This window comes from Podarcis gaigeae (genome assembly GCF_964106915.1).
Source record: "Podarcis gaigeae genome assembly, chromosome: 17".
NCBI classification, from domain to species: Eukaryota; Metazoa; Chordata; class Lepidosauria; order Squamata; family Lacertidae; genus Podarcis; species Podarcis gaigeae.
In genome coordinates this window covers 15,770,682-15,797,963 of record NC_139694.1, presented here as the reverse complement: position 1 = coordinate 15,797,963, position 27,282 = coordinate 15,770,682, and the positions used below count along the sequence as shown (strand labels likewise).

The following is a 27,282-nucleotide window of genomic DNA, read 5'->3' as shown; positions in this document are numbered from 1 at the left end:
GGACAGTGGACCAACCCCCTGCTGAAAAATTTTGCTGACCCTTGCTTTAAAGAGTCATGGCGAGTGGCTCAGCATAAAATGTTGAAAAATTGACTTCTGTAAAATATTGAAGCTGCTCAGCTGTTCGTATTGGGTTATAGCCAATAAAGTAACCACAAATGACTTCAGCTCCTGAAGTAGAATTTCCCCTTCCCATGTGTCCTGCATGCACACACACACAAATATGCTCCACGGGTTCCCCTTAAACTTCCAGAACAGATGGGGGGTATATGAGGGGGAAGGGGAGGAAGTGATTGCCCAAGTGGAAGTTATTCTGCTTACGCAATGCCTTTGTTGGATAGCACTGTTGAAAGACTTGTTTTGCCCGTGCATGAGAAACAAGAGTCAGCCTCTTCTTGTTTCTTTGAAATTATGTGATGTTACTTAAAACATAAGGATGCTCTGTGGAAATGTAGCTTGTCACAGACTTTAAACACAATCTGGAGACAGCAAGTGCAGATGGCCAATAGAAGAAAGGAACACAAAAGAGAGACAGACATTAGCTTTACAATTAGAGTAGAGGGGGGAACCCAAAGTAATAGACAAGAACGCAGAAAAATTTGAGAGTACAGATGTCATGACATTTATTAAGAGGCATGCTACAACTAGAGTTGTTAGAAAAAGAGTTAAGTATAGATACTCAAGTAATAATCAAATACACAAAACTTAAAAAGGAATGGAGCATCCGGCAGTGTACAGAAGTTCAAATTAACCATGCACTACGCAGTTAGAAAATAGGTTTCTTTAATATTTCAACTTCTTTGCATTTATAACATCAAGTCATCTCAACAACATGAAATCCTTTCCCCCCTCCAATTGCCACAAGCTGCTTAACAAATGAAAGCTGGTACTGTTGCTTATCAAAATATACAAGATAAATGATGTTGTTTTTTTTAAATATAAAAACCATTTTATACTTGTTCCCAAAAACCTTTTTTTTTTTTGACAGGTAAAAAATGTTGTTATAAATATTTACAGCATTTTCTTGTGTTAGATGAATATTTTTTACAAACTTAAAAAGGGATTTGTGAAGACATGAAAAGGGAATGTTTTGACTCTTGTAACTGCGCACCGTTCTTTCTCTTAACACAGCACTCTCTTTCCATCAGCCTCTTGCCTTATGCCATTACATTTGGTTCGCTTTTCTATTTCTTTTCTTTTTTCTTTTTTTAAAAAATCTAATTTCCCATTAAGTAGTCCATTCACCAATAACATTCATATAAAAGGCCACTTTACACCGAGTCTTTCAGGAAAAAAAAATCGCTTGAGAAAGAGAGAGAACTGGCAAGATGTCTCAGTAAAACCAGAGCAGACAATCTTTGGTCATTGCAATGAGGTGACAAATCTGATACAACAATTTGCTTGGTCAGCAACTGTATTTTGAGACTGGGATGAGTTGTTTTCAGGAACAGGAGAATGAATTTGGAAAACAGCAAAAAAACATCGTCAAAGAGAGATGAATCTAAGTACATCGCTGGTTAGACTTTTCACTATCATTCCTAATACTGCACATAGATCCAAGAATTGAAAATTCTACCAAAGCATGCACTCTTCATTTATAACTGAGGATTTCTGGATACAAGGATCCTCAATATTTAATAATGTCCCAGTTGCAAGATACTGTGACAACGACGAGCCACATGCCTAGAGTTGAACATGAATTCCTGTGTGGTGCAGCCTGATTCATGTTATAATGGTATAAAGCAAAGGGATACTAAACCCAAATGAAACAGTTAGCAATTGACTGCACATATGGATAGTTCATGGGTCATTTGGTGTTTTTTTTTTACTATATAAATACACATTTTCTTGAAAACAATAGTATTTATTCTAAAGACTGAAAGAGATAGCAAAAAAATTACACAAGACTACTGAAGGCACATAAACTTTGGTCCCATATTGTTTTCTTCTTCGTAAAAACCCTGAAATTAAATCTTCGACGTTTTAAATTTCTTCAAATAATTCCTAATTGTTAAGATTTGATTTAAAAATTAAGAACAGTCTCATATACCACAGACAGATAATTGCAAAGACAATTAGGAGTTAGTTTGCTTCAAGAAAATCTCTGTGCGACCTGAACAGTTTTCAGCACAACTGTTTTAAATCTGACAGTTTTGTTCAGAGTTACCAGTCCACAAAAAAAAGTCAAGGCAAATAAAAATGGCTTTAATACAGTAAACTACTCAGCCCCTCTCCTTTGAAAATAGCAGTACATACTATATATAACAGGATGAAGACTGAAAGAGCACATCTCAGGTTTGTCATTCCCAGAAAAAAAGCCCATATCCGGCTGTCTCTCTCTTGGTCATAGTAAAAAGTGTAGCAGTTAGATAGGCTCGTTCACTGTAAAATTCACACGCTCTGCTTTATTTTATAGCAACAAGCTTCCACTGCACAATCTCTCCGTCTGGGAAAAAGAGGTGTCACGCGGACAACTCAAGGCTACATTTGGAGATAGATATAGGCACGACGAGCCCTCAATAAATTCTCCAAGCACAGTAACCGTGCAACTGGTGGGAGACACGAAAGGCAACCAAGTTTGGGGGCAAGGCTTAAAATGAACGTGTCTTTGAAGTTCTGTAACTTGCAAAAAGTGTCTGGATGGGCTTAGTTGATTCAACGGTGCAATCAAAAATTTCATTAGAGTATTAAAAGCCCCTCTCCCCAGATTATCGTGGGGCTAAAAAGCAAAGACTGCAAACATGAAGCCTTGTAACTATGCACTCTGGCCTTCCTGAGCCAGTTTTTCCTTCCAGTTTGTATCCAAAAGCTAGCAGCAGTTTGTCTTTCGGTTGTGAAAGCTATAATGGCTTAGCCTCTAGAAGAATCATAGGCAACTGTAGGTGACTAATCAGTTAAGTAACTTAAAATACCATTTTTAAATCTGGCCTCTCAACACCAAGGAGATTTAGGGCTTGTTTATTTTATAAACCACATTGGCTCCTGTGGTGTTACATATCCCTTAATTTGATTTGTTAGCATTTCTTTTTTACAATGAACGAAACTGCAAATCTTCCAATTGAGAAAAATATTTCCTTTGCCCAAAATGCTAAAAGGGAACCTTTGCTGAGGTTGCATATTGAGCAAAAATATTTAAATGTTATTAAAAGCCAGCATTCTTCAAAGACTTCATTGGCCAAAGCCCTACCCTAAACACATATCCCATACTCTACAGGTGACAGAAATGTCTGGCACGCAGGTGACACAAACAGAATTCACTTTGAAAGCAAGGGCCACTCGCAGCTTAAAATCACAACCGCTTTAGGGCGAGAGAAAATTCAGTTGATAATAGGAATGCTAGCAAAGGTCCAAGTAAGTCTGGAAAAGTAAGTTCCTCTGCACGAAACTTCTTGTGAAATATTTTTTCACAAAGGGATGCTAACAACATCCTCTTGAACACCTTAATCTTGCAGGACATTCACTGTAGATCTGCTAAATGGTGACAGAACAGATGCTAGCGTTCTGCAGCAAAAGAATAAAGGGGTCAGAAAGTGAGAAAGTGTCGCCTTTGTGGGACTAAGTTTCTTTTGCTTTGATGGGGAGGGGGGAAATCAAGCTTAGCTATTGCTGCAAATGGAATTACTGTTTTAAATGCAAACAAAGTGTGTACTGTACTGCCATTTCTCGTATTTGCACCTCATGGAGAAACAATTTCAAAAAGGAAATCAACCACCCAATCATTGAACACACATGCACTACAACCAAGATGATCAATACAGAATATAACATAATTATGACAAGACCACACAGAATATGTTGAGTATATCCAAAATAAAATAAAATAAAATAAAGGTTTGCCAGCATATAAACCGTACACCCTACAACTCAAAGTAGTCGAGAAATGACTACTTACAACGACACGTTGGCTAGAAAGGGCATTTTCTAGGGACTAAGTGAAGCTGTCTTTCGTGTTAGGATTAACCATTTACTTCTCTGTTAAGCATTATGAAGGTACGTTTTGTTTTTAGATTAGTTAAGTCAATAAATTAAATGCTTGCAATGTGTATTAGCATACATATAGGAAACTTCACACAGCACACATGTGTGCACACACACACACACACAAACACACACACACACTCCCCACCCTTGATATTATACATGCTAATGCTCATTCTCAGAACTTGTTTTTCCCCTACTTCAGGTACATTCATCAACTGCAATAACGTCCCCTTTGTAGCAGCATTAAACACATGGTGACCAAGATTAAAAGGTAACTTAGCAAATTATTCTAAAGAGGAGCCATATTGATTGGGGATATAAATCCAAAAAGCTATTTAATTTACACACCTAAATGGGCTGTCATCTTGAACATGCTTACTTGAAGTCATGGTTCCATGGAATGAAGGAGACCCATTTAGGCTGGAATTTGGGACCAATTAAACTGCATTGCTAAAACAAAAGAGGATATTGGTATTCTAGGTGTTTTAAAATGCTATTTTCAAACAGCTGCAAAGCAGTGGTGGACTTTGAATATGGGATCAGTTATTACTGGACGTTAGTCTAGCGTTACACACACTCTTATCGGGTGACAAAATGAACACATTCATTTAATGTCCAAAGGTGATTTATCAGCCAGCTGACACAAATATAGCTATATAAGGTTGCAAAAATGTCTCACTGACTATCCTTTCATCCTACAGTGATGTTATCAAGAAGCTGACATCTCAAAGATAAGTTACCAAGTTACCATTTTAAAAGAAGCTTTCAAACTAGATCTAAAGCTATGGAATTCTTTTTGCTGACCAAGAGCCAGTCTTCACAGAGCAATTTGACTTGCTAAAAAAATCCAAAAGCAGAATGAGAGCTACAAATCATTACACTCCATTTCACTTAAGTCTCTGTGTCCATTTTCAACACAATTTAAGGATTAATAACCCTTATACTTGAGAGGAATACCTTACAAAACAATGAAAAATTTCAGTAGACGTAACATCTTGAGACACCTCTAAAAACATTGTATTACAATCATAGAAATAATTTGTGTATGCCTAGATTTCACAAAAAATAGTTAAGATTGCATCTCATCTTGCTCTCCAAAGAGGAGTGAACATTCAGTATTGAAGTTGTGATATTTATGGAGGAAAGCCAGTCCACATTTAGTACAGCAAGCAAGTACTGTTGGGTGAAAAGGAATCCTGAGGCAAAATATTCTCAAAGAGCCAATGGCTCTACAGGTTACATATCATGCAGAAACTGGAGAACATTCTTTAAAACCCAACAGTGGTGTCACTCAACTGCAACCTCCAAAATATTGTGAGGCCTATAAGGATGTGCATTGAGTTATCTTTAGTCCCCCACCACCACCCCTGTACCAAAGCACCAAAAATCTGATTTGACTATTACTTATTAAAACATTTTTTTTTTAAATCACCAAGCGTTTAAAAACTAGGACAAAGGAAAAAAATCTCACCAAGCCACAATACAGTTTAAAGATACTTCAGATAAAACTCTAACTATTGTATCATTATAAGCACATAATAAGGCACGTAAGAAATTAAGTAAATACACAGTAATTCTGATTTAAGTATTAGAGATTATAGTGGTACAAAAAACCCTTGAGGTTTAATTTTATATTTTTAAACAAGACCTTACCAAAAATAACCTTTCTAAAAATTTGTCAAACCATATGACAGACCTGAATTTTTTTCCTTATGAGTGTAAACATTTTTTTTTTCTGAAAGAAATGTACAAAACTTGAAATCAGGACATATTTCTTCTTTCATTTTCTCCAAAATCTTATTACACAGCATTTCATAGTAATAAAAATTAGTGGTCTCTTACACCATGATTCAATACCTAGTTTAAAAATTCACTATGATCGCATAAAATAATTTACCTGTGTCACTTACACAATTTATTTGAAAAAAATTACTTTGCTCCATGGAAAAGAAGGCACTGCCTTTCCTCCAATATGTTCAACAGGTACTGATTAAAATTATTAGCTAAGGGGGGTCAAATAAATCCCCCACAAAACACTCTATGTGCTTAAAATAATCCACTAGATCTATTTGAAAACATTATTTTGTTAAGATAGTTTAACGGGACGCAGAAATGTTGTGTAACATTGTTTTGGAATAAAAACCAAAAAAATATGCCTCTGAAATCATTAAAAACAAAAGAGGGGCTTCTACTGAAAATGTTGCGCTATTAAATACTACAGAAGAAAATTTCGTGGAGGACTGTTAGCCATTTAAACAGAAGAAGATATGAAAAATCATCCCTTGATTCATTTACTGTGTAAAGTAATACACATGAGCCACACAAGTTTAATGGTTTAAGGACGCAGCGTTGGTTTTGGCTACTCCAGTCTCTTGTCTGAATTTTACTGGTAATTGTGGGTAGTCTTAAAAAGCAAAAGATCACAGAAGTGTCAGATTGTAGATTTGGAGAAGGAAACTCTGAGGTGATGGTTCTCTCCAAGGTCATGATTATGAAGCTCAATAAGAGCCTGGATTGCTTCTTCCACAGAGCCCAACTGGATGAGAGCCATTTTGCGGTCTTTTCTAAAAGTGAAAAGGAAAGTGTCAATCCCAACCACATCTTAAAGACTTCTTCACTTCCCAAAATCTAAGTGTCAGGATAATGTCAGGCTCCGGGGACCCAGCTTCCTCCTCCCCTTTGGCCGTAGATAAGCAGGACAAAGCGAAGAGTCCCTTACCATTTAAAGATCACAGCAAAAGAACAAAGCATTGATTCTCGGAATAAAGGTGTTCCCAATTAAGGATTCCACCCACTTCCCTCCTAGTTACTTCCACCTTGCAAACGGATCTCGCAGCCACCATGCTTTTTGTATAGCCACCTTATCAGGCACGTCCAACTCCCAAGAGAATGCGATCTACAGTGGCACCTCTGGTTGCGAACGGGATCCATTCCAGAGGCCCATTTGCAACCTGAAAGGAACGCCACCCGCGTCTGTGCATGCTGCAATTCGCCGCTTCTGCGCATGTGCGTGACGCCCGCCATTTTGCGCATCTGCACATGCGCGAGCGGCAAAACCCGGAAGTAACCCTTTCCGGTACTTCCGGGTCGCTGTGGGACACAACCTGAAAACACTCAACCTGAAGCAAACGTAACATGAGGTATGACTGTATTCACAGTATAAAAATACTGGCTGTGATCTACCCATGGTCATTGCCAGGCAAAGTTGTTGTGCTTTTTTTTGGGGGGGGGGGAGCCAAAGTTTTTGAGCTGCTTCTTTTTTTTAGGGCAGGCAAACCTGTTAAGCTTCTTTTTTTGTGGGCGGGGCGATCGCTAATGATCATGCGATCGACCATGGACATCTCGCGATCGACCGGTAGATCGCAATTGACCTGTTGGACATGCCTGCCCCATGCCTGACCTTGGACTGATATGCTGGATACTATCCAGCAAGAGAGAGTCTGTTAGCTCTCTCTCTTCCAGTTCTTCTTCACTTTGCTGTTCACACCCCAGTTCATTCCAACTTTTGTCTTCAGAACTATGCCCCTCTGCAAACCACTGTTCCAAATCTATACTGCTCCTGGGCAGCTTCAGGATCCTGGTCAGGAGCAGGGGGAGGGGGATGTTCCCACCATTCCTCATCAGAGCAGCACTCCTCAGCTTGATCTCTGACAGATAATCAGTGAAACAGAACCACAAGACAATTCCAAACACACAGTATGATATGGTACAATCTGTAGGCATTTAATGCATGGTCTTTTATTTGGCCTTCATCTCAAGAGATGAACACCAAGAAGCTCAGCCGCTAGCTGGTTAAGTCTCCCTTCCTTCCACACATCCGTTTTCCAAAGCCTTGCTTAGTGCAAGATTATGCTGAACCAAAGACTTCCAGCTATAGCTTCTGCAGCTTTCTTTACAGGAAATTATGTGTAAGAGAAAGGACCTATTTAAGTGGTGCAAGTTCATATAATTACATCCTCACCCCACCCCAGATTAAGTCCCAGTATTGAATTCCATGTTCCATCTGTATTTTCCATCTGTATGAATGCAATGGATGAATTCCTTGCTTTAAAAAAACTTAATTTACAGTGGATACTTACGGGAAGAATTTGAAGGCTTTCACAATACATCCAGTACCAGCAAAAAGATTCTTCAGGTCATCTACTGTGACAGAAGGTCTGTAATAGATTAAATCCCTCGTGTTAGCTAAATATCCAGGTCTCGACGACAACAACAACAAAAACCACCACATTTTTTTATTTATGTCAAAATAAACTGGTTAGCTTTTAAGGTGTGTTGCTGTAACTTACTACCATGGCTACCTGTCCAGAAACAGAGCTCAACAACACCCCCCTTTTGGCTTTTTCCCAATTCACAGACAATCTGGGTTTCTTATATTTTAGTGGCATCACAAATAAAGGGTAAGCAACCAACCTTTCTGGGCTCTTATCCCCTCTTACGTGCAAATTTATCTGGCAGAATTTGTAATATTTTGTTTAACTTCAATGCCTCTGAATGATGTAACCTTCTTAGCTCTGACAGGTTGTAGGGCTGTCTTTTTATTATGTACTATTGTGGAAGAATGTGGGCTTGCTGTTTTTACTTTTTTCAGTGTTGAATATTTTCTTTAACCTTGCTTATGCCATTAATATCCCACCCACTCCAGGGTGATTCGTAACTAAATAATACTCAGAGCAGAGTCACTGAAATAAATAGACAGACATAACTTAATTCCATTGTTTACAATGGAACTAACTCTGACTATGACTAATGTAGGGTATCACCCAGTATTAGGAATCTAAAATTCCCTTGAGCAATTGATCAGACATAATCCAGCACCAGTTTAGATCAGAGATTGAAAACCAATCAGAGATTGAAAACCAATGCTATATAGAGAATTATGTAATAATAATAATAATAATAATAATAATAATAATAATAATAATAGTGATTTATTTATACCCCGCCCAGCTGGCTGGGTTCCCCCAGCCACTCTGGGCGGCTCCCAACCAAATATTAAAAACACAATACAACATGTTTTAGACTACTTCAGAATTCTGCTGTTCTTGATGGCTGTACATAAATGTTAGAGATGCTCTTAAAATCCATGGAATTATTGCACAAGAAACTCCACCCAGGATGCAGACATTCTGAAGCAACTCTTCAGCATCTGCTGATGCAAGCTGCTGCTGCTGGAACAAAAGAATTTATTTCGAGCCCATGAGCAAATGGCTTCTCTGTATATAGGCCATGGCCTACAAGTTGGCTTGTTTTATTTGTCATGTAAACAAAACCCGTAAGTCATGCAGCAGACTGTTGCAGAACACAAGTGGTTTAGAGGAGCTGTCATACAACTCAGATGTGTCATGCTCTTTCTTGCCTCTCAAATCCAGTTGTTCATGTCCAGGGCCAGCCCTGCCATTGGGCAAGGGATTTCAGGTGTCATGGAAGGGCAGCAAATTGTTCTCCGCTTAAATTAATTATTGTTATATGATTGCAGAGGAGAAAAAGTCACTTGGGCTAGCCCTGTTCACATTTAGATACTTACGGAATGTTGGATAGGTGCAGAGTGGCAGATGGTGGAAAGATATTTTGGAAGTTCTTTGAGCCGGGTTTCTTGAAGCGATGCAAAGGGCTATTACTATAGTCCTTAGTCAAACCCTGATCCTCTTGTCCCTCACGAGGAAGCTGTACTGTCTGGTGCTTTGAGAGTGTGACACGCAGCACCTTCCCGTATAGTTTTTGTCCATTTAAGTGATTCATGGCTAGAAAAAGAAAGAGAACAGATGGAAAGCTACTCCACTGAATGTGTGCTTCCAAAATGCTTGCCCCAGTTATCAAATAAGTGAGGAGTAGACACACTTCAACTCAGCTTTATTCTCAGTCACAGTTGCACATTTCAAGAGTTCTGATTTGCAGAGAGCTGCTGAAAGCACAGAATATTGCTACTCCAGCACATCTTTTATTTTCAGTCAAGCGTGTTTCCTACTACAACTGAATACCTCTTTCAAATTAATCGTGGACACTTAAAATAATGGATCTAATCCCTTTGGTCCCTTCCGCTTGCAAAAGGGCTTTTGATTCACAGCAGACCCCCTTAACGGAAGGTGGAGGAGAGACTCATTTCGCCCTGAAAACCTGCTCAACAAGTTTGGGGGAACCCCCAGAATACAGGAGAAGGTGACACAGAGGAACCAGCAAAAATCCCCTCCCCCTCCCATTAATGAAGACTCCAAAAGCAGTAGGCGCTCTTCAATCGGACCTGTGCAAACTGTAACATGACACTGTTATTACCTAGTTGGGCTTGGGTTGCATCTGCCATCTGAACTAAGGCATTTTCCTTCTTATTAAACATGATTTTTACACGGTGGACATCACCATAAACACCTGCAAAAGCAAAACAAGTATTTTTCAACATACCTTATGCACCAATCTCATTCAAGTTATTGGCTACTATTTAACCAAGTAGATCCAATGGAACGAATGACCAAGACTAAGTTAGTTCTATTAATTTCAGTATCTGTATTCCTAGTAAAACTTAATTGAATGCAACCCTTTATATGCAACACTGGAGTATCACATCCACGTCATGCTAAGGATCATTTCAAAGAGAGCATTTAAAACAACAACCAGGAAGCTGGTGAAGCTTGTTAGAAATAAAGCCAGACATTGCGCAAATATGATGAGTGTACTAAATACATACATCTTCCACATGAATGCATAGATCCAGAGTTTGTTTTATTCTAAGCTCAATTATTCCATCCTGAAGTAATCATTTACTTGGCCCAGTACATATATGTTTAAGAAGCACATAATGTGCATCTGATTATCAGTATTTGCAATGAATACAGCTGAGACTGCAGCAAAAACTAGCAAACAGTTAAATAATCGCCACATGTAGACAACTCCGCAGAATTTAAAACTAACACAGTTTGAAAAATCAGTCCCTCAGCTAATATCTTTCTTATTTTAATCTAGTGTTGTACACAAACCAACTTACCAAACAGAATAAAGAGTCCATCTGGTGTGATTGCCTGCAAAAAAATCACAAGGCAATATTTTTTAACCAAGCATAATGTATTAAAAAGAAAAGGTGTGTCAATTATTTTAGGATTGCCAGAGAACCTTAACAGGTAGCAAGTGCATGAATAGATACGTGAAATACAGTATTAGGTAGACCAAAGTGCTATTATAAAGTAAAATTACTTCAAACATCCCCTGCCCCAGAATGTTCTAAATACACACACACACACATCATGAAAAGTTATTTCAGTTATATTTTTCATTGATAATACTGGTTATTATCCAATCTCTAGTTTAGATTTTGGGTTAAGTGCCATAAGCTTAACTGCAAACTATGTTTATGTTATATATTTTAACAGTATATATGAGGCTTACATCAGGATTGAGATTGCTAACAAGCAAAACGAAATTTCCGGGCATTCCAGTCATTCCTGGGATAGCCATTCGCCCAGTCATAGCAGAGGTGGTGATTGCAAGAGGACCAAGTGCACTGGGAACAGCTGAGACGGAGAGACCTGGAAAAGTCAAAACAGATCTATAGAAATATTTCAGAAGATGCACATGGCAGTTCAGTTTTTATCTCTCATTTTAAAGCACAAACTCAGAGCGAAACATTCTATAATAAATGCTTTATAAACAAGCAAAGGCCTGCCATTTATTCCTCCTCACCTGGTTAAAATGCCACAAATAAATCTTTGCAGCCTATCTTGATAAGACAAACCAAAACTGTACCATCCCATTCTTACGGATTTTCCATTTCTTGATGAGTTAAGATTTATTTCAGTACATTGGGAGTTTTGAGTTCTCATACTTTCAGCTAGTTGTTAAATACAGGTACAAAAAGAACAGCCCCACTACAATGATTCACTTTAACATGGCAAAAAAACATTTTCCTGTCCAAAGATGGATGAATTCCCAAATGCCCCAAGCTCTCTAACTAAAATTAAGCGCAGAAAAGTATAAAAGACACTGCTTTCTGACAGTACCATGGCCTACATACACAAAGGCGTGCTAGGTCCTTTGTCTACTCCAGTGCCCATTTGAATTAATTTGTTTAAAGAAAAACAAACAGACAGACCAATAACAGACAGGGTTTACGCATACAGAAAAGGACTTGCCTGCCTGAGGAAACCCAATGGCAGGAGCAAAACCAGCAGCCCCCGCATATGGTGAGGAGATGATACCTGGAGTGCCTAAAAAAGAGAAATTAAATTAGGGTGCAAGTGATTAACTGCTAGAGAAAACGGAAAGCAATTTCAATTCCTCTAAAGCTTGCTAAATTAACCTGGCACTTATTTCAGTGGTTGGATACACACATTCAGTGCTTTTAGTCACTTTAGAGCAGGCATCCCCAAACTCGGCCCTCCAGCTGTTTTGGGACTACAATTCCCATCATCCCTTACTGGTCGTGTTAGCTAGGGATGATGGGAGTTGTAGTCCCAAAACATCTGGAGGGCCGAATTGGGGGGGTGCCTGCTTGAGAGCCTACATGTCTCTGTGCTGGTTGCTCCTACTTCAAGACGATACAGCAATCATGGGATCAACAGCAGCTGTGAAATTTACACAACTCAGCTCACAAAGTGTGGCTGCAATCCTACACTCACTTACCTATGAGCAAGTGTATTTTATTATTAATCTATATACCACCTTTCATCTGAAGATCACAAGAGTGGTTTACTCTTGTTGGAGTGTTTACTCCTGAGTAGATGTGTATAAGGTTGCGCCGCAAAGATCCAAAATCTAGCGCAAGAATCAGCTTTGCCCTTTGTCTTATTATTTTTTTAAGTTTCATGACTTTATTTATTGCATATTCATATACTGTCTGACTGTAAGAAACAAACCAAAACCCAAAGCTGTTTACAAAAAGAACAATGAAATTATCCGTAAAAACAGTTAGGAACAAAATATAATTAAAATCAACAATGCACTAAAAATAAGCTTAACAGGTGGTAGTGTTCCTTTTTGTCATATAGCAGTCCAAATTATGCTGTTCCTCTTCTGTGGCAGATTTGAAATTGTGATGAGGGAAGGAAAGAAAAATCTGACTAGTATATATTTTCAGCCAAATCATAATAGTTTCCCCAGCTCTCACTACTTAGGGCAAAATCCAACAGCTAAATAACTTCGAATGTTTAGGTCGAACTATTGCTCTAAATTGAGGCATAATATAAAAAAGCTAGACAATAAATATTTGGAATTTATAATATGCAGAGATAGTCCTGATCAGAGAAACTCAAGCTACATTTCCTGAAGTATACTCACACACTTGAACTGTGCTACGTAACCTAATTAGATGCAAATTGCTACATAAACAGCTGTAAATTGTCCTTCCAATCTAAACAGACTCAGCAGCTTCCTTCACCCCTTATCTTTAGTGACAATAGGGCAGTTACACAAATACAGCAAAAACACCATATATTAAACACCTATAATACATGGATTGGTACCATTCCTACTATTGGCAATATAGGTATTAATCATTTATTCACAATTCCGATTCCCATTGTAATTCATTATACATGCAACCAGCAACAATGCACTTATTCAGTCAGACACAACCTGCGTGAATACTGATACCAAACACAGAAATACAATACCCACCATTTTTACCTAGATTAGCAAGAATTCTAGTATGCAAATACTGGTGGGCTGCCTTTCAATTTGTGGTGAAAAGCTGTCTATAAATATTGGAAATCTTGGATTAAATCTGTTGATGTTGCCAATGATGTTGTCCACCCGCCCCCCTGGAACTGCTTATATTATTAGCTATTAGTTTTAAGGATTGTATTTTATTGCTATACATTCTCTGTTGTACTATATGATGCTGGTAACCGCTCTAAGTTCCTTTGTTTAATGAAGGACAGTCTAGAAAATTGGTACATAAAATAAACACACACAGAGAAATGAAGCGTTCTTACCAAAGGCAGCAGCCATAGTGGGATCAAGGGAAGGCTGTCCATCACCTGAAGGAAGGTCTAAACGAGTAAAGTCTCTGCTTTTATCATTGTTGTATTTTACATTAAGGCTTGTTAGCTTGGAGAAATCAATACGAAGAGTGCAGCAAGCATTGTAGATATTCTGACCGTCTAGAGCCTGTAAAGATGATAGAAGAGCTGACTTGAGTTTATGAAGTCCTAATCTTTTACAATACTGATATATGCCAGATAATCCTTTTAGCAATCTTGAACATGCTTTGCGTCGAGCAGAAGGGGCAAGCAGCTAGTGAACATTTCTTGTGTCATTCCTCCATGTTTTTCCAAGTCCATTCTCTAATATTCACTACGGTCTTAAAGAACGGCATCGTTCATACAGTTCCTTACAATATTACCGCCGCATGCCATCAAGGTAAGCAGCAGACACATCCAAATGCCGTAAGCATTTTGTTTTATTATCTGCATTGGTCAAGCTTATGGTGTATCATTAATGCTTTTCCAATTAGAGTACCTGTAAGTTATGGTTGTCAGTCATACTTTATGACAGTTGCAAAGGATGACTGTTCTGTAATTTCTTAACATACAAAGAAGAGATTTTTACAACTATGCCCATCCAACCCCAACATTAACTATCTGGGCCCTTTATGCAACATCTTTTGGGTGGACAAGGTAATATTCATTCATTCAGCCTTCATTGGCATAGTTTACACAGTAAAATCATTTTTTTAAAAACAAAAAGCACTCATTATCTATAAAACATTAGTAATCCAGACATAAAGGTAAAGGTAAAGGTACCCCTGCCCGTACGGGCCAGTCTTGACAGACTCTGGGGTTGTGCGCCCATCTCACTTAAGAGGCCAGGGGCCAGCGCTGTCCGGAGATACTTCCGGGTCACGTGGCCAGCGTGACATCGCTGCTCTGGCGAGCCAGAGCCGCACACGGAAACGCCGTTTACCTTCCCGCTGGTAAGCGGTCCCTATTTATCTACTTGCACCCGGAGGTGCTTTCGAACTGCTAGGTTGGCAGGCGCTGGGACCGAGCAGCGGGAGCGCACCCCACCGCAGGGATTCGAACCGCCGACCTTTCGATCGGCAAGTCCTAGGCGCTGAGGCTTTAACCCACAGCGCCACCTGCGTCCCGAATCCAGACATACTGAACACATAAAACATATAAAAGATTCAGTATCCACCATTAAATAAAGTAGTTTTAAATTTGACTTTATATATCTTGACTAAATATCTAGAAACAAAGCCTGCTGTGACAGGTTTGTGTAGATAATCACTGCACCGGTATGTGCCACAAATGTATATCGGTATGGACCTCCTGTAGCAACTCCAAATGGGATACTAGTGACACAAAACACTGGAAAATTAAGATGCATGTTAAAATCAAAGTCATACGCAGCAAATTGTTAACATGGTCAAAATCCAAAACTTATCAGGTGCATAGTTTTGCACTTACCATTTTGGCATAATGTGCATTCATTGGATCAGCATATTGAAGCAAGGCCTGGAACTGATTGTTTTTTGTGAAAGTGATAATCTTCAAGACTGTCCCAAACTTGGAGAAGATCTGAGTAAAAATGCAGGCAGCCAATTCACACCTCGATACTTTCCAGAAAAGTTTTGAGAAGCAAACTTCATGTGTACCCAACCCCCAGCAAAATAATCAACGTTACTTTTTAACCACGCGGACAGAGATGTTTTTCTGTCATGAGAACCACATGTAAATATAACAAAATCATTAAGTGAAATCTAGTGAAATAACTAGATAGCTGTGCCTTATACTAGGTGAAATTGTTCGGTTATATTACTACTCTTGCTGCAGAGTGAAGCAAACTCCACTCAATCATTTAATTGTTCTATAGGGAATGATTGCTTACATACATACAGCTAGAGCACAACAGAATTGTTATGAATATTTAAATGAATACATAAGTAAGCCCTATTAAAAAAGATAAAGGTAAAGGACCCCTGACAGTTAAGTCCAGTAGCGAATAACTCTGGGGTTGTGGCGCTCACCTTGTTTTACTGGCCAAGGGAGCCGGCGTTTGTCCGCAGACAGTTTTTCGGGGTCATGTGGCCAGCATGACTAAGCCGCTTCTGGTGAACCAGAGCAGCGCATAGAAACGCCGTTTACCTTCCCGCCAGAGCGGTACCTATTTATCTACTTGCACTTGACATGCTTTCGAACTGCTAGGTTGGCAGGAGAAGGGACCGAGCAACAGGAGCTCACCCCATTGCAGGGATTCGAACCGCAGACCTTCCGATCGGCAAGCCTTAGTCTCAGTGGTTTAGAGCACAGCGCCAATTGCGTCCCTATTAATCTTGAGTTAAATATATAATTCCAGGTTCAGAACTTCCCTTTTAGCCAGACCTATCGTCACAGTCTAGCAAAAACACTTGACATGAAGAAACAGGTTTCTCCAGGGCAATTGAGGGGAACAATCTGTACCCATACGCATCTGTGGCTATTTTGGAGGGAGTGTATGAGAGAGAAACAGGCTGCACTCTGAATCATAGCTGCAAACTTTCCCCTTTTTTAAAGGGAAATTCCTTTATTCCGAGTAGGATTCCTCGCAAGAAAAGGGAAAAGTTGACAGCTATGCTCTGACTGCTTGCACGTGACCAGATAACTGGTGCTATTAGCTCCAATCGCTATAGGCATATACTCTCTTTAGCAAATAACCATCACCAGATGCCCTCCCCTTGTCAGAAAATAGATGACCAGCCCAACACTATGAAAGATCAGCCCTGGAGAGGAAGTAGTGAAGGAATAAGCATCTGACAATTTGTTTTTCATTACCAAATACAACAATGTAAAAAAAAAGTACTGACTTTTCCATGTATAAGACTAGGTTTTTTTCTTTTAAAATTATGCCCAAAAGAGGGAGTCGTCTTATACATGGATAGTGCATAGTGCAAATTTCTTAAATTTGAGTCCCCCAAAAGAGGGTCTTATACACAGGAAAATACGGTAATTGGTATTTTTAAAAAAAGTCTTTTACCTGATACAGCACTTCTAGAGTTACAGGGTAGAAGAGATTCTCAACTATAATTCGAAGAACAGAACTCTGACCAGGAGGTAGTCCGCCTTCAGTCGCGAGAGCACCTGTAAGGGCCAAGCCTCCGGACTGCACCGCATTCACTGCTTGCAATGCAGCTTGCGCTCTCTAAGGAGGGGGTGGAAAGAAAGGATGGAAATGTTTTGTGTTAAGTTGTGGGTGAACATATCAGATGACACAGCGATTCTTCAAACAGCTCTTATTTATTCAGAGGCCAGAACAGAACTGAACTGAAGGGTTCAGCCAGCCTGCTTATATAAAGCTCCAGTACAACGTAACTGTAACAACTTTCTGTAACTATCCAATCACTGAACGTCACTTTCGATCCCTTATTTGCATATGTGGACCTGAACTATCTACAGTATCCCCTTGCTGGCCCAGGGTGAGAACTTCAGTACATAACATTTTGTGTATTGTACATGCCATTGTTAGCTTGCACACACGTTATTTAAAGAGTTACAAGCTATAAGGATCTATGTGCCCCCAAAGCGTAACCTTACACTTTCTCTCCACTGCACCCAGTGTGCAAATTGTTCATCGATGGCAGGGGTTGGCAAGGTTTACCTCACCTGGGCCTGTTCACTCCAGCGGAGAGCCCTCCATGGACTGGATTGCATGTGCACATGAGCGCACGCACCCGCAATTTACGGTGCCTGCACAGACGTGATTTACGGCGCCTGCGCAATTTTCGGCACCATGAAAGCGAGTCCCCACACCACACCGGTTTAGCACAGCATGTGGGGACTTGCCAAGTGGGCGGCTCAATTGAGGGGCAGCTCATGGGATGGTTAAACGACCCCCATGGGCTGCTTGTGGCCCATAGGCCTTAGGTTGCCTACCCCTGATGTACAGCACATACTAGTGAAGGTTAGAAGTTTCCCATTCTGTATTCAGTGCTTCTGAAACACCAAGCTGTAGGGCTTGCAAAGCCAGCTCGTTTTCAGGAATTTAGAGTGTGTCAGGTGTCTGGCACCTGTCAAAAGTCCTTTGCACAGCACTCGAAGTGCCAAAAAACCAGGTGCAGTCAAGAGAAAATCAGAGCGGGGGGGGGGGGGCAGAAAAGCTTCCCCGCCCCTGCTGTTGACTGTCTTGTGTAAAAATCTTTACTACGTAATTGTTCTTATATATGCAATTGTTTTTAATGTTTTTACTGTTTTTATAGCATATTGTAAATTGCTTCGGAGTGCGTCACGGGGAACGATTTAATAAACGGAATAAATATTATGAGTGAGCAAAACCTTGCCTTTGCAACATTTCACTCCTTCAAAAGATGTTTCATTTCCAGGTGTTTCCCCATCCCAGTGTACACACCCCCTTGCGGATTTTTCCAATGGAAAAGTTGAGAAGTCCTCATGGGGTGGAGAAAACCTCTCCTACCACAGTTCCCGCAACCCTCTGACCTTCACATATGTAGTCAGCACACCATCAGACTTTATCTATTAGCTGTACTGTCCAGCCTAGTAACAAAACACGAAAGTTTTTAAACAGCTAACTAAAAGTAGCTGAAGTTCAACTTCCTTTGTTCCAAATCAAAGCACTGGCCTGCTTTCAGGAAAGTGAACTGAAGGCTTATAAAAACAGGATATTTCAGTGGCTTGAAAATCATTTACATACTAATAGTTCTAATGAATACTATGGATTCCACCCCGCCCCCCCAAAAAGTACCATACTCACAGCCTGATGGGGTAGATTGTCAGTCTTAAGTTCTCGGTGATTGGAATACTGAATATAAACAGGCTGGCTGCGGAGGTGAGGAGTAACAGGAGTGTAGTAGTTCACCATAGTAACGGCAGCTTCTTCTGAAGCCATTTCTAGGAAAGCCTGCAATTAACACAAACAGAGGAACGTTATGATTGTAAATCCACTTTCACTTGAAAACAAACAAACAAACAAAAAACGGTGCACAGACTGCTGCTTTTATATTTGCTATGTACTTTAAAAATACATCTATTTACAAAAGAAAACATTGCATTTTTTATTTATTTTTACTTCAAGTAGTTCCTTATTTTTATTACGTAAAGGTGCCTTATTTCACAAATTGGAGATAGACAGGCATTTATCAATGTGTGACCCAATATAAGTTTTTTCAGAGTGCATTCCCCAAACACCCAATACCATCATAACTGCTAAAGACATTGCAAGAAACAAATAAAAATATTTTTGTTTAAATAACACAAGTTTTCTATATTTCTAGTGATTTCCCCCCAAAAGCTTTTTTTTTTAACTTCACAATTATACAGTGACCAGCTTCAGATGTGATGAAAAACCATCTTTTTCTGCAACCAGGCCTTTGGCTGAATAGCATCCTATGTTCTTTCAAATGTGTTTGTGGGAGGGGGTGGGGTGGGTTATTGGTTTGTTTTGTTCTTGCTTTTATTATGCATTTTGTGCTTTTATCTTGTATTTTTTATGCTGTGAACTGCCCTAAGATCTACAGTTGAAGGGCAGTACAGTATACAAATTTAATAATAAGAATAAGAATATTCCTCTACAAGAGCGCGCCTCAGAATTGCACGTTCCCTTCTTCTACCTCTTTTTTTACACCGAGAAGAAGGGATTGAAAGCTTCCACTTCTGATATTAAAGCCAGGTCCAAATTTTGAGACATGTGTTTTGTTTAGAACTATGGTCTGAGAGCAAAGCTACGATACAAAATTACACTTTCGTGGTTCATGCAGATGAAGATTGAGGACACCTGCTAGTGACCTGTGCTCTTGGACTGCAAATGGCAGGCAGCTCCCTGAAGGGCTGGAGAGATACTGCAGAGAACTTCTTTGTAGCCCAGGAATCATGGTCAATAGCCTTTTGGGGGCTGGGTGTGGGCTAGGCGATAATCTGAGTAACTTCCTGGTTTCAGGCACATGCTTGGTTTATTTTAGAGGCAAAACTATTGTGAGACAATTGGGAGATTTGAATTGCTCAACTCTTAACTATTCCACTGGATACTAGCCAAATAGCATACGCTACATGAACTACTTTTTCTTCTATTTTGGGTATTTACTGCAAAGTATATACATACCTGGCTCTTGCCCTTCAACATCAAGAGATTGGTTACTTTGCCAAAAGGTAGACCTAGAGAAATTATTTCCGCTTCAGTGACGTCATTTGGAATTTTACGAAGATGAAGGACTCGAGAAGGGGAGCAGGGAGATCTGTCTCCTTTAAATTTTTTGTTGTCATTCCCATTAGCTAAGATATAAAGAAACACTTCAGATTAAAATGTATACTTTAGCATTGCTAAAAATTTTGCTTGCTGTGCAGGTCACAACATCAAACCACCTGTGCTAAGCAATAACAAGCTTTTTGTTTCCTTATGACATCTGTGTTTGTTCACTAATCTCTAGCTCTAATCACAGGAAGTTCTAATTCTGTTTTAGATAAAGTCTGTACGGGTTTATTCCAGTCACAGAACTTGGGAATTTTTCTTTTGGCTCACTAGTCACTCTAGGAAATCATGATAACTAATTCTACAGCAACCAAAAGGGCTTCAGCAGCTGGGCCTGTTATTGAGCATCTTTCACAGAGAGGTTTATAAGCATATTACCCAGCTACTGGCTGCTTTGGAACTTTATAAGAGTAATAAAGCCCCCTAACATCATACAAAAGCATCAAGAAAGGTATTGCAGGAGAGATCAACGCTCCAGGGGAGATTGTGAGAAAATCAGAGCATGAGAGTCAACAATGCTACAGCCTGTTTTGACGATGGACCTTTTGCTAATCTATACACTAATAGCATCTTGGTTGATTCTGCAGACAACCAATTTACAGTACTGCACAGAGGATCTTAAGTGTCAATAAAATATATTTTAGCTTTGCCAAAAATGGAAGAGGAGGATCACTGATGCCCACCCTAGATTCCTGAACTAGCACATGCACAGTAGCCATGGACTGATTTGGCAGGCAATGTCTGACTATGTTAGGGAGGGAAAGAGTGGGTGAGTCCACTATCTGCTCACACAGACATCCTGAACGAAGTGAGGAAGCCTCCATTGCTGCTGCCAGCTCACCAGGCATGGGAAATGGGCCAGTAAACCAGATCAGCAGTAAATTATTGCAGAAGCCTATTGCGTAAAGGCGGTTTGTACATGTGCTCATAAGCGTAAGTTTGATCTGCCTGGGGTGAATATATCAGGCTGTTTTGGAAGTAGCGGATCTCTATGTAAGTCACTTCTTCAGAGGTGGATTTTAGGGGTACACCTGAAGGAAGCATGCAGGACAGGACTGAAGACTCTCCATTCCTCTGCTTCAACTCTTCCGTTTTTGCAGATTCTCTCTGCAACTCCTCCAGATATGCTATGTCACTTTTTCCCAATATGGAAACCAGAATGACAATATTCAAGTACTGAGAAAAACGAACAATTGCAAAGTATTATGTTAACGTTCCTTTGCTATTTACAGCTCTGCCTGTTGAGGTTTGCTTAACTGGAAAGATTGTTCTCAAATGCATTACTGTTTTCTCAAGTTTTGAGAAAACTTTTTTGAAATTACTAGGGCAAGGGGCTGACTGAAGAAAACCTTTGACTGACCGTTGAGATAATTCAAAAATTAACTGCAAATAGTTTATTATTTTATTTCATGAAATTTATACACCGCTTGATTGCAGAAAACCATCAAAGCAGTTCTTAGTGCACTTTTTTTAATTAAGAGCAATAAATGATATTTTCATGCCTGCTTTACAGGTAATTCAAGATCTTTCATAGCCTCTTTTAGACCTAACTAGCTAAAATAATTTGACAGCATCTATAAATTCACCATTTCATACCTTTAGCTGATAATGGAAGGCTATCTACATAAATAAGGCTGTTCACTGGAACACTGTTCGCTGTTCAATGGGGAATCCAGTGGTTCCCAAATGTTTTTCCCCATGGACCACTTGAAAACTGCTGAGTGTCTTGTTGTAGGAATAGGAATGCACTGCTAGATGCTGTACGGTTTATCTGTATTTTTACAGACAAGCCGTGTACCACCTGAATAAACCTTATAGACCACTGGTGGTCCACAGAGCAGAGTCTGAGAACTTTCCCAAACTTCCTCTTCCTTCTCATTTTGAAGCTGATTACAAATTATTCCATGCCAATTATGCGCAGGGGAAACTCTTATGCAGATGTTACATTAACCATAAAAGGTAAAGGTAAAGGTACCCCTGCCCGTACGGGCCAGTCTTGACAGACTCTGGGGTTGTGCGCCCATCTCACTTAAGAGGCTGGGGGCCAGCGCTGTCCGGAGACACTTCCGGGTCACGTGGCCAGTGTGACAAAGCTGCATCTGGCGAGCCAGCACCAGCGCCGCACACGGAAACGCCGTTTACCTTCCCGCTATAAAGCGGTACCTATTTATCCACTTGCACTTAAGGATGCTTTCGAACTGCTAGGTGGGCAGGAGCTGGGACCGAAAGCCGGGAGCTCACCCCGCCGCGGGGATTCGAACCGCCGACCTTTCGATCGGCAAGCCCTAGGCACTGAGGCTTTTACCCACAGCGCCACCCGCGTCCCAACATTAACCATAGTTATCTCTTAAAGGGAGTAAGAGAGAATGCTCACACAAGAGGGGAGGAGCGTGTGAGTCTGGGGAGACTCCCAGTTTTAACCATGGTTAGATTAGGCGGCATTAAACTAAAGAGCGTGTTATGAGTGAGTTACAATATAAGGCAATGGGAATTCAATAGCTATCTTGATCATTGGAGGCGTGTTCATCTACTTCCCATGGGTCCTTTCTTAAATAAGCCATGTGATAGACCCTCCACTGTTGCTACAAGCACAAGTCCCATGGAAAGTTGTCACACTGATCAAACTGGGGTGGTGGCAGCAATCCTTGGGGGTCTGCCTCTGCTTACGTTAACACACTGCAGAATAGCTTTGCAAATAAGTCCTCAGACGTGACCAGTTCATAAAAATTGAACTTTACACAGGAAACAAGGCGAGGGGCTATTTGCAAACCTGCTGCAAGGTGTGTTCTTTAATCATACAATCATACCTGTAGCAGGAGTAGAATTGCTCATGGTAAAAGGCCCGTAAGCGAAACTAGGTGGAAGAAGCTCATCAGATCCACGCTGGAAAAAATACCATAAAAGTAAAATGTAAAAATACTTGCGCCTCAAGTTTTATTTTAACACATGTATTTCAGCAACTTTTGATAACAGGAAGGTTTTTGTTGAAGGAATAACAAAGTTTTACTTTAAAAAAAACAGTTTTATTGTGGATTGAAAACCACTATTTTATCCTATCATTTTATGCACAATGAAAATGTTTCAACATATTGCACAAATAAAAGAATCCACCCTACCAACCATCTGAAAACAAATACTAGACCAACATTTAGACGGGTTCAACACTCACAGGCTTCCTCCACTTATCTAACTAGTCTGTTTTACCCTCTCACTCAAGCTGGCATTCCCATATATACATCTAATATAAGGTTCCCTTTTTATTTCTCACATTTCTCACAAAACTATCATTCATATCTCTACACATTCTTGTTGAGGTCTCATATACTTGTTCAACAGAAAGGAAAAAAACAGAAAGTCGCAGTTAACCACAGCTTCCCATTTTGGGAACCAGGAAGGTTTCTTTAAAAAATGGCAGGATTTGGAACCAAACACATGGGAGATTTTTCAAGCTCCACAGGCTGTGCAGCATAAACAGCCCTATCCACTTGGCATGCCAAAAATGAAATAATTATGAGGTATAATGAGATATTTCAATGCAAGAGTGGCTTGCTATGAACCACAGCTGCATTTTCACAACTAATGTATTTTTTCCTCTTCAACAATGGTTTCATAATGCTTAAATTTCTTTCTCTTGGCTCTAAAAAGCGACAATGGTAGATAGCTTTAAAAAATAAAATAAACACCCAATAATAATAAAATATGAGAACCTTAAAATATGCCCCGCTGCCTAAAATAAAACAACCCTCAAACTTGTGTTCTACACGAAACCTTGATTGACCTGGTATGCTAGGCCAAACCATGGATTAGCACAAATGTGCACGCATGTGGGCTCCCAGAAAGGACATTACAACTGTTTTGGGCCTCCCCAGTTTTGTTGCTGCATTGTGCCATGCTAATCCATAGCAGGGGTTCTCCCCCCCCACCAAGGCCCACTTAAGAAGTATGAAAATTACTGAGGCCCACCATCCACAAAAAGGCAATGCAGAGGTGGAAAATACTTTTTATTTTTGCATTTCCCAAACATGCCACTTAAAATATTTTTACACATCTCCTGTCGTTTATTCTCCCCTTCCCCTTTCACACTTATCTTGTATTCTATTTCCCCATAAACTACTTCTTTCCTTCTTCCTCATTGCAGCTTTTACATTTTTTGTCTTCTCTTGGCTTGTTCCTTTCTATTCCCAATTATTAATTAATACACATTAACTGTTTATCTAATATCTTTGATACCTGCTCTGCCCCTTTCCCCTTAAGAGGAATACCTCACTTTCCTCCCACACTGAACTGTTGTCTTCTAGTCAGTGGCGTAGCGTGGGGGGTGCAGGGGGGCCCAGCCGCACCGGGCGCAACATCTGGGGGGGGGGCGCTCGCACTCGCAGCTCTCTGCCCCCTGCTAAAATCCACGGGTTATGGGGCGCAAATTACTTGCCTTGCCCTGGGTGCTGACAACCCACGCTACGTCACTGCTTCTAGTCACCAGTTTGTGGGGAGATGTTGAGCTGGTATTGTTCCAACAAGAAGGCTATGGCACAGCAAAGGGGGTGGGGTGTTAGGCAAGTGAGGAAGCACTGGGCAGCTGTGGCCCGGAGGCTCACCTGAAAGGAGGCAGGAGCCCACCATTTGTGAAACACTGGCTTAGCGTGTCATCTGCCTGAACTCATGGTTTAACTTTCTCCAGACTAACCATGAGCAGGAACCAAGGTTTGCCTGTTAATAGCTTATGGTTAGTCCTGGAGATTTAAGCCAAGAGTTCAGAAGACACACCAACCAAAACTATGAGTTAGTTCATTGGAGCACAACAACAAATGGTCAGGGAGAAGCAATACAGCTGTGGTAACTTCTCCCAGCTCATATGTTTGTACCAAGGGATCATGCGGCATAACGTGATATGCAAATCAGGCTATTATGTGGAAGCAAAAATATGTCCTTTGCTGAAACACCATATATTGTTGCAAATCATTTAAACATTTATGTGTGAAGATACTTCTGCTGATGGGGGCTCAATTTTTCTCCTTTCCTTGAAGGACACTCCCCCACAAACATTCCAACTCTAGAAGATAAGGATTTTCCAGCCTTGAAGGGGCTGCAGACATAGGGAAAATCAGTGAACACTACTGCCATGTGCATGCAGAAATTCATTCTATTCATGCAATGGGATCTTGCAATTCCAGTCATGATCTTACTTACCATTTGCCGTAACAAACCCCATTTGTGACTAAGCAAAAATGTGGATCGACTTGAAATACTAGTTGAGTAACAGTCAAGTAATTTTAGCTGTATTACACTTAGATCTACAGATCTTTTAACAATGGGGGGTTGCAGTTTAACTAACTAACAGAGCCTGACAAGCATGCAGGTTAGCACGAAGCAGTTTCACTATAACCCTCAATGCCTCTTCTCTTTGAAGAGAAAAAAGTATTGTTCAAGGCTAGTGAAAGCTTCATAGTGCATTGGCTATAGAGGTAATCAGAACTGTTACAACTGCATTCTCCAACGTAGTTCCTTCCACATATTGTTGGGAGTCAAAACTCCCATCATCCCTGACCATTGGCAACACAGGATGAGGCTGAAGGACTTTAGCCCAAAACATCTGGAGGTTGGTTGTTCTGCAGTTATTTTAGTTCAACAGCAAGTGGGAAAGTCTTCTCTAAATCAAGTTCAGAAAAATGTGTAGGGAACAGAAGCTCTGTTTAAACTCTCTGCTACGTTGCATTCACACACCTCTTCTTTGTAAGCAGGACCGAAAACCGACACAGTGGAGTTTGACAGGTCTGGAAGCACATACTTAAGTTCACATGCCAGAAGGAATTAAAATCAGAAGGAATTCGCTTTCTTGGGTCTAAAAATTCCTGGGCTGCAGCTGCTCATCACGGCGATACTTGCAGGTTCCATATCTGTATTGCCGAGATCAGCAGCAGTTAGATGGAACAGCAGAGAATTAAAAGGCAGGTGGTTCACATATTGCATGACACTCTCTGCTTCTGCTTTGTCATTTTTAAATTCACATACAGAAGTGCCAACTTGAATAAACTACCGTATTTTTCCCTCTATAAGACGCACCAGACCACAAGACGCACCTAGCTTTTGGAGGAGGAAAACAAGAAAAAAAGTATTCTGAATCTCAGAAGCCAGAACAGCAAGAGGGATCGCTGCGCAGTGAAAGCAGCAATCCCTGTTGCTGTTCTGGCTTCTGTGATAGCTGCACAGCCTGCATTCGCTCCATAAAACGCACACACATTTCCCCTTACTTTCTAGGAGGGAAAAAGTGAGTTTTATAGAGCAAAAAATACGGTATTTGGTGGTGGCAGGTGGCAGGCAAGCTCCGCCCCACAGAATCAATCACTATGAGGTGCACACACACCATTTGAATGGCAATGCTCATTAACTTTGGAGGGGGCAACCCCCTGAAATATTTTATGGGGGGGCCAAGGCCCCTTGGGCCCCAAGGAGTTGGCTCCTATGGATACACAAAGGTGCCATGTCTGAGAAAATTATACTTTCCTTACTCACAAAGTACCGCAACTCAAAGCAATTAATTTGAATACTTACCCCCTACCCACATTTAATACCCCAGATTTAAACAGTCAATGATTTGGGCAGAGTATGAGGTTACATCTGTGTTAAATGGGAGGATTCTTGGTCCAGTGGGCCATACTACAAATAAGCAATAGTAAATGGATCACTATTTCAGAGAATAGCATAGTGAATCTAAGATCATATCAAGTTGTGCTCCTGGAGCAAAGGCTGGCAAACTGGTGCCCATATGCACTGTGGAGCTTGCAAAGGCCTTCATTGGTACCCCGGGCATTCCCTGCAATGCCACTTGGTTGAATTTTATAGAATGTGCATGCACACTTCCTCTTAATTGGGACCTCTCTAATCTGTCTCCAATCTAGCATGTTCTGATGTCCTAGGCAAGTAGTAGATTCTGCCTGTAGTAGTATCATGCTACTTGGGCAGACTGCTTAGGTCTTCCGCTAAAAAATAAGAGCAGACTTTACACAATGTTCCCCTTTTAACTACCACTAAGACAGGAACCCTTTGCTTAACCTGCCTGGCACTTGCCAATTTTTATACTTCAAAATGTTTGAGCATTTCATATCATTTGCCCGGAAAACATCAAAGTTACAGGCAATA

General features: G+C 40.3%; 1 protein-coding gene across 6 annotated transcripts in view; it reads right to left on the bottom strand.

Moving 5' to 3' along the window:
• Positions 1-766: 766 nt before the first annotated feature.
• Positions 767-27,282, bottom strand: part of PTBP3 (polypyrimidine tract binding protein 3) — a 46,667-nt gene continuing 20,151 nt past the window's right edge. For 4 of the 6 annotated variants that reach the window (XM_083719112.1, XM_083719113.1, XM_083719111.1 and 1 more), the window contains 13 exons: positions 22,953-23,028; positions 19,999-20,168; positions 18,655-18,801; positions 16,924-17,088; positions 15,378-15,488; positions 13,902-14,076; positions 12,102-12,176; positions 11,359-11,498; positions 10,961-10,994; positions 10,255-10,347; positions 9,509-9,725; positions 8,061-8,138; positions 767-6,545 (listed from right to left, as the gene is read on the bottom strand). In XM_083719112.1, the coding sequence (XP_083575238.1) occupies positions 6,413-6,545; positions 8,061-8,138; positions 9,509-9,725; positions 10,255-10,347; positions 10,961-10,994; positions 11,359-11,498; positions 12,102-12,176; positions 13,902-14,076; positions 15,378-15,488; positions 16,924-17,088; positions 18,655-18,801; positions 19,999-20,168; positions 22,953-23,028 (1,614 nt within the window). In that variant the 3' untranslated portion in view covers positions 767-6,412. Of the gene's footprint in view, positions 6,546-8,060; positions 8,139-9,508; positions 9,726-10,254; positions 10,348-10,960; positions 10,995-11,358; positions 11,499-12,101; positions 12,177-13,901; positions 14,077-15,377; positions 15,489-16,923; positions 17,089-18,654; positions 18,802-19,998; positions 20,169-22,952; positions 24,440-24,609; positions 25,865-27,282 lie in introns of those variants that run through there. The other 2 variants (XM_083719115.1, XM_083719116.1) reach the window with 2 other exon arrangements.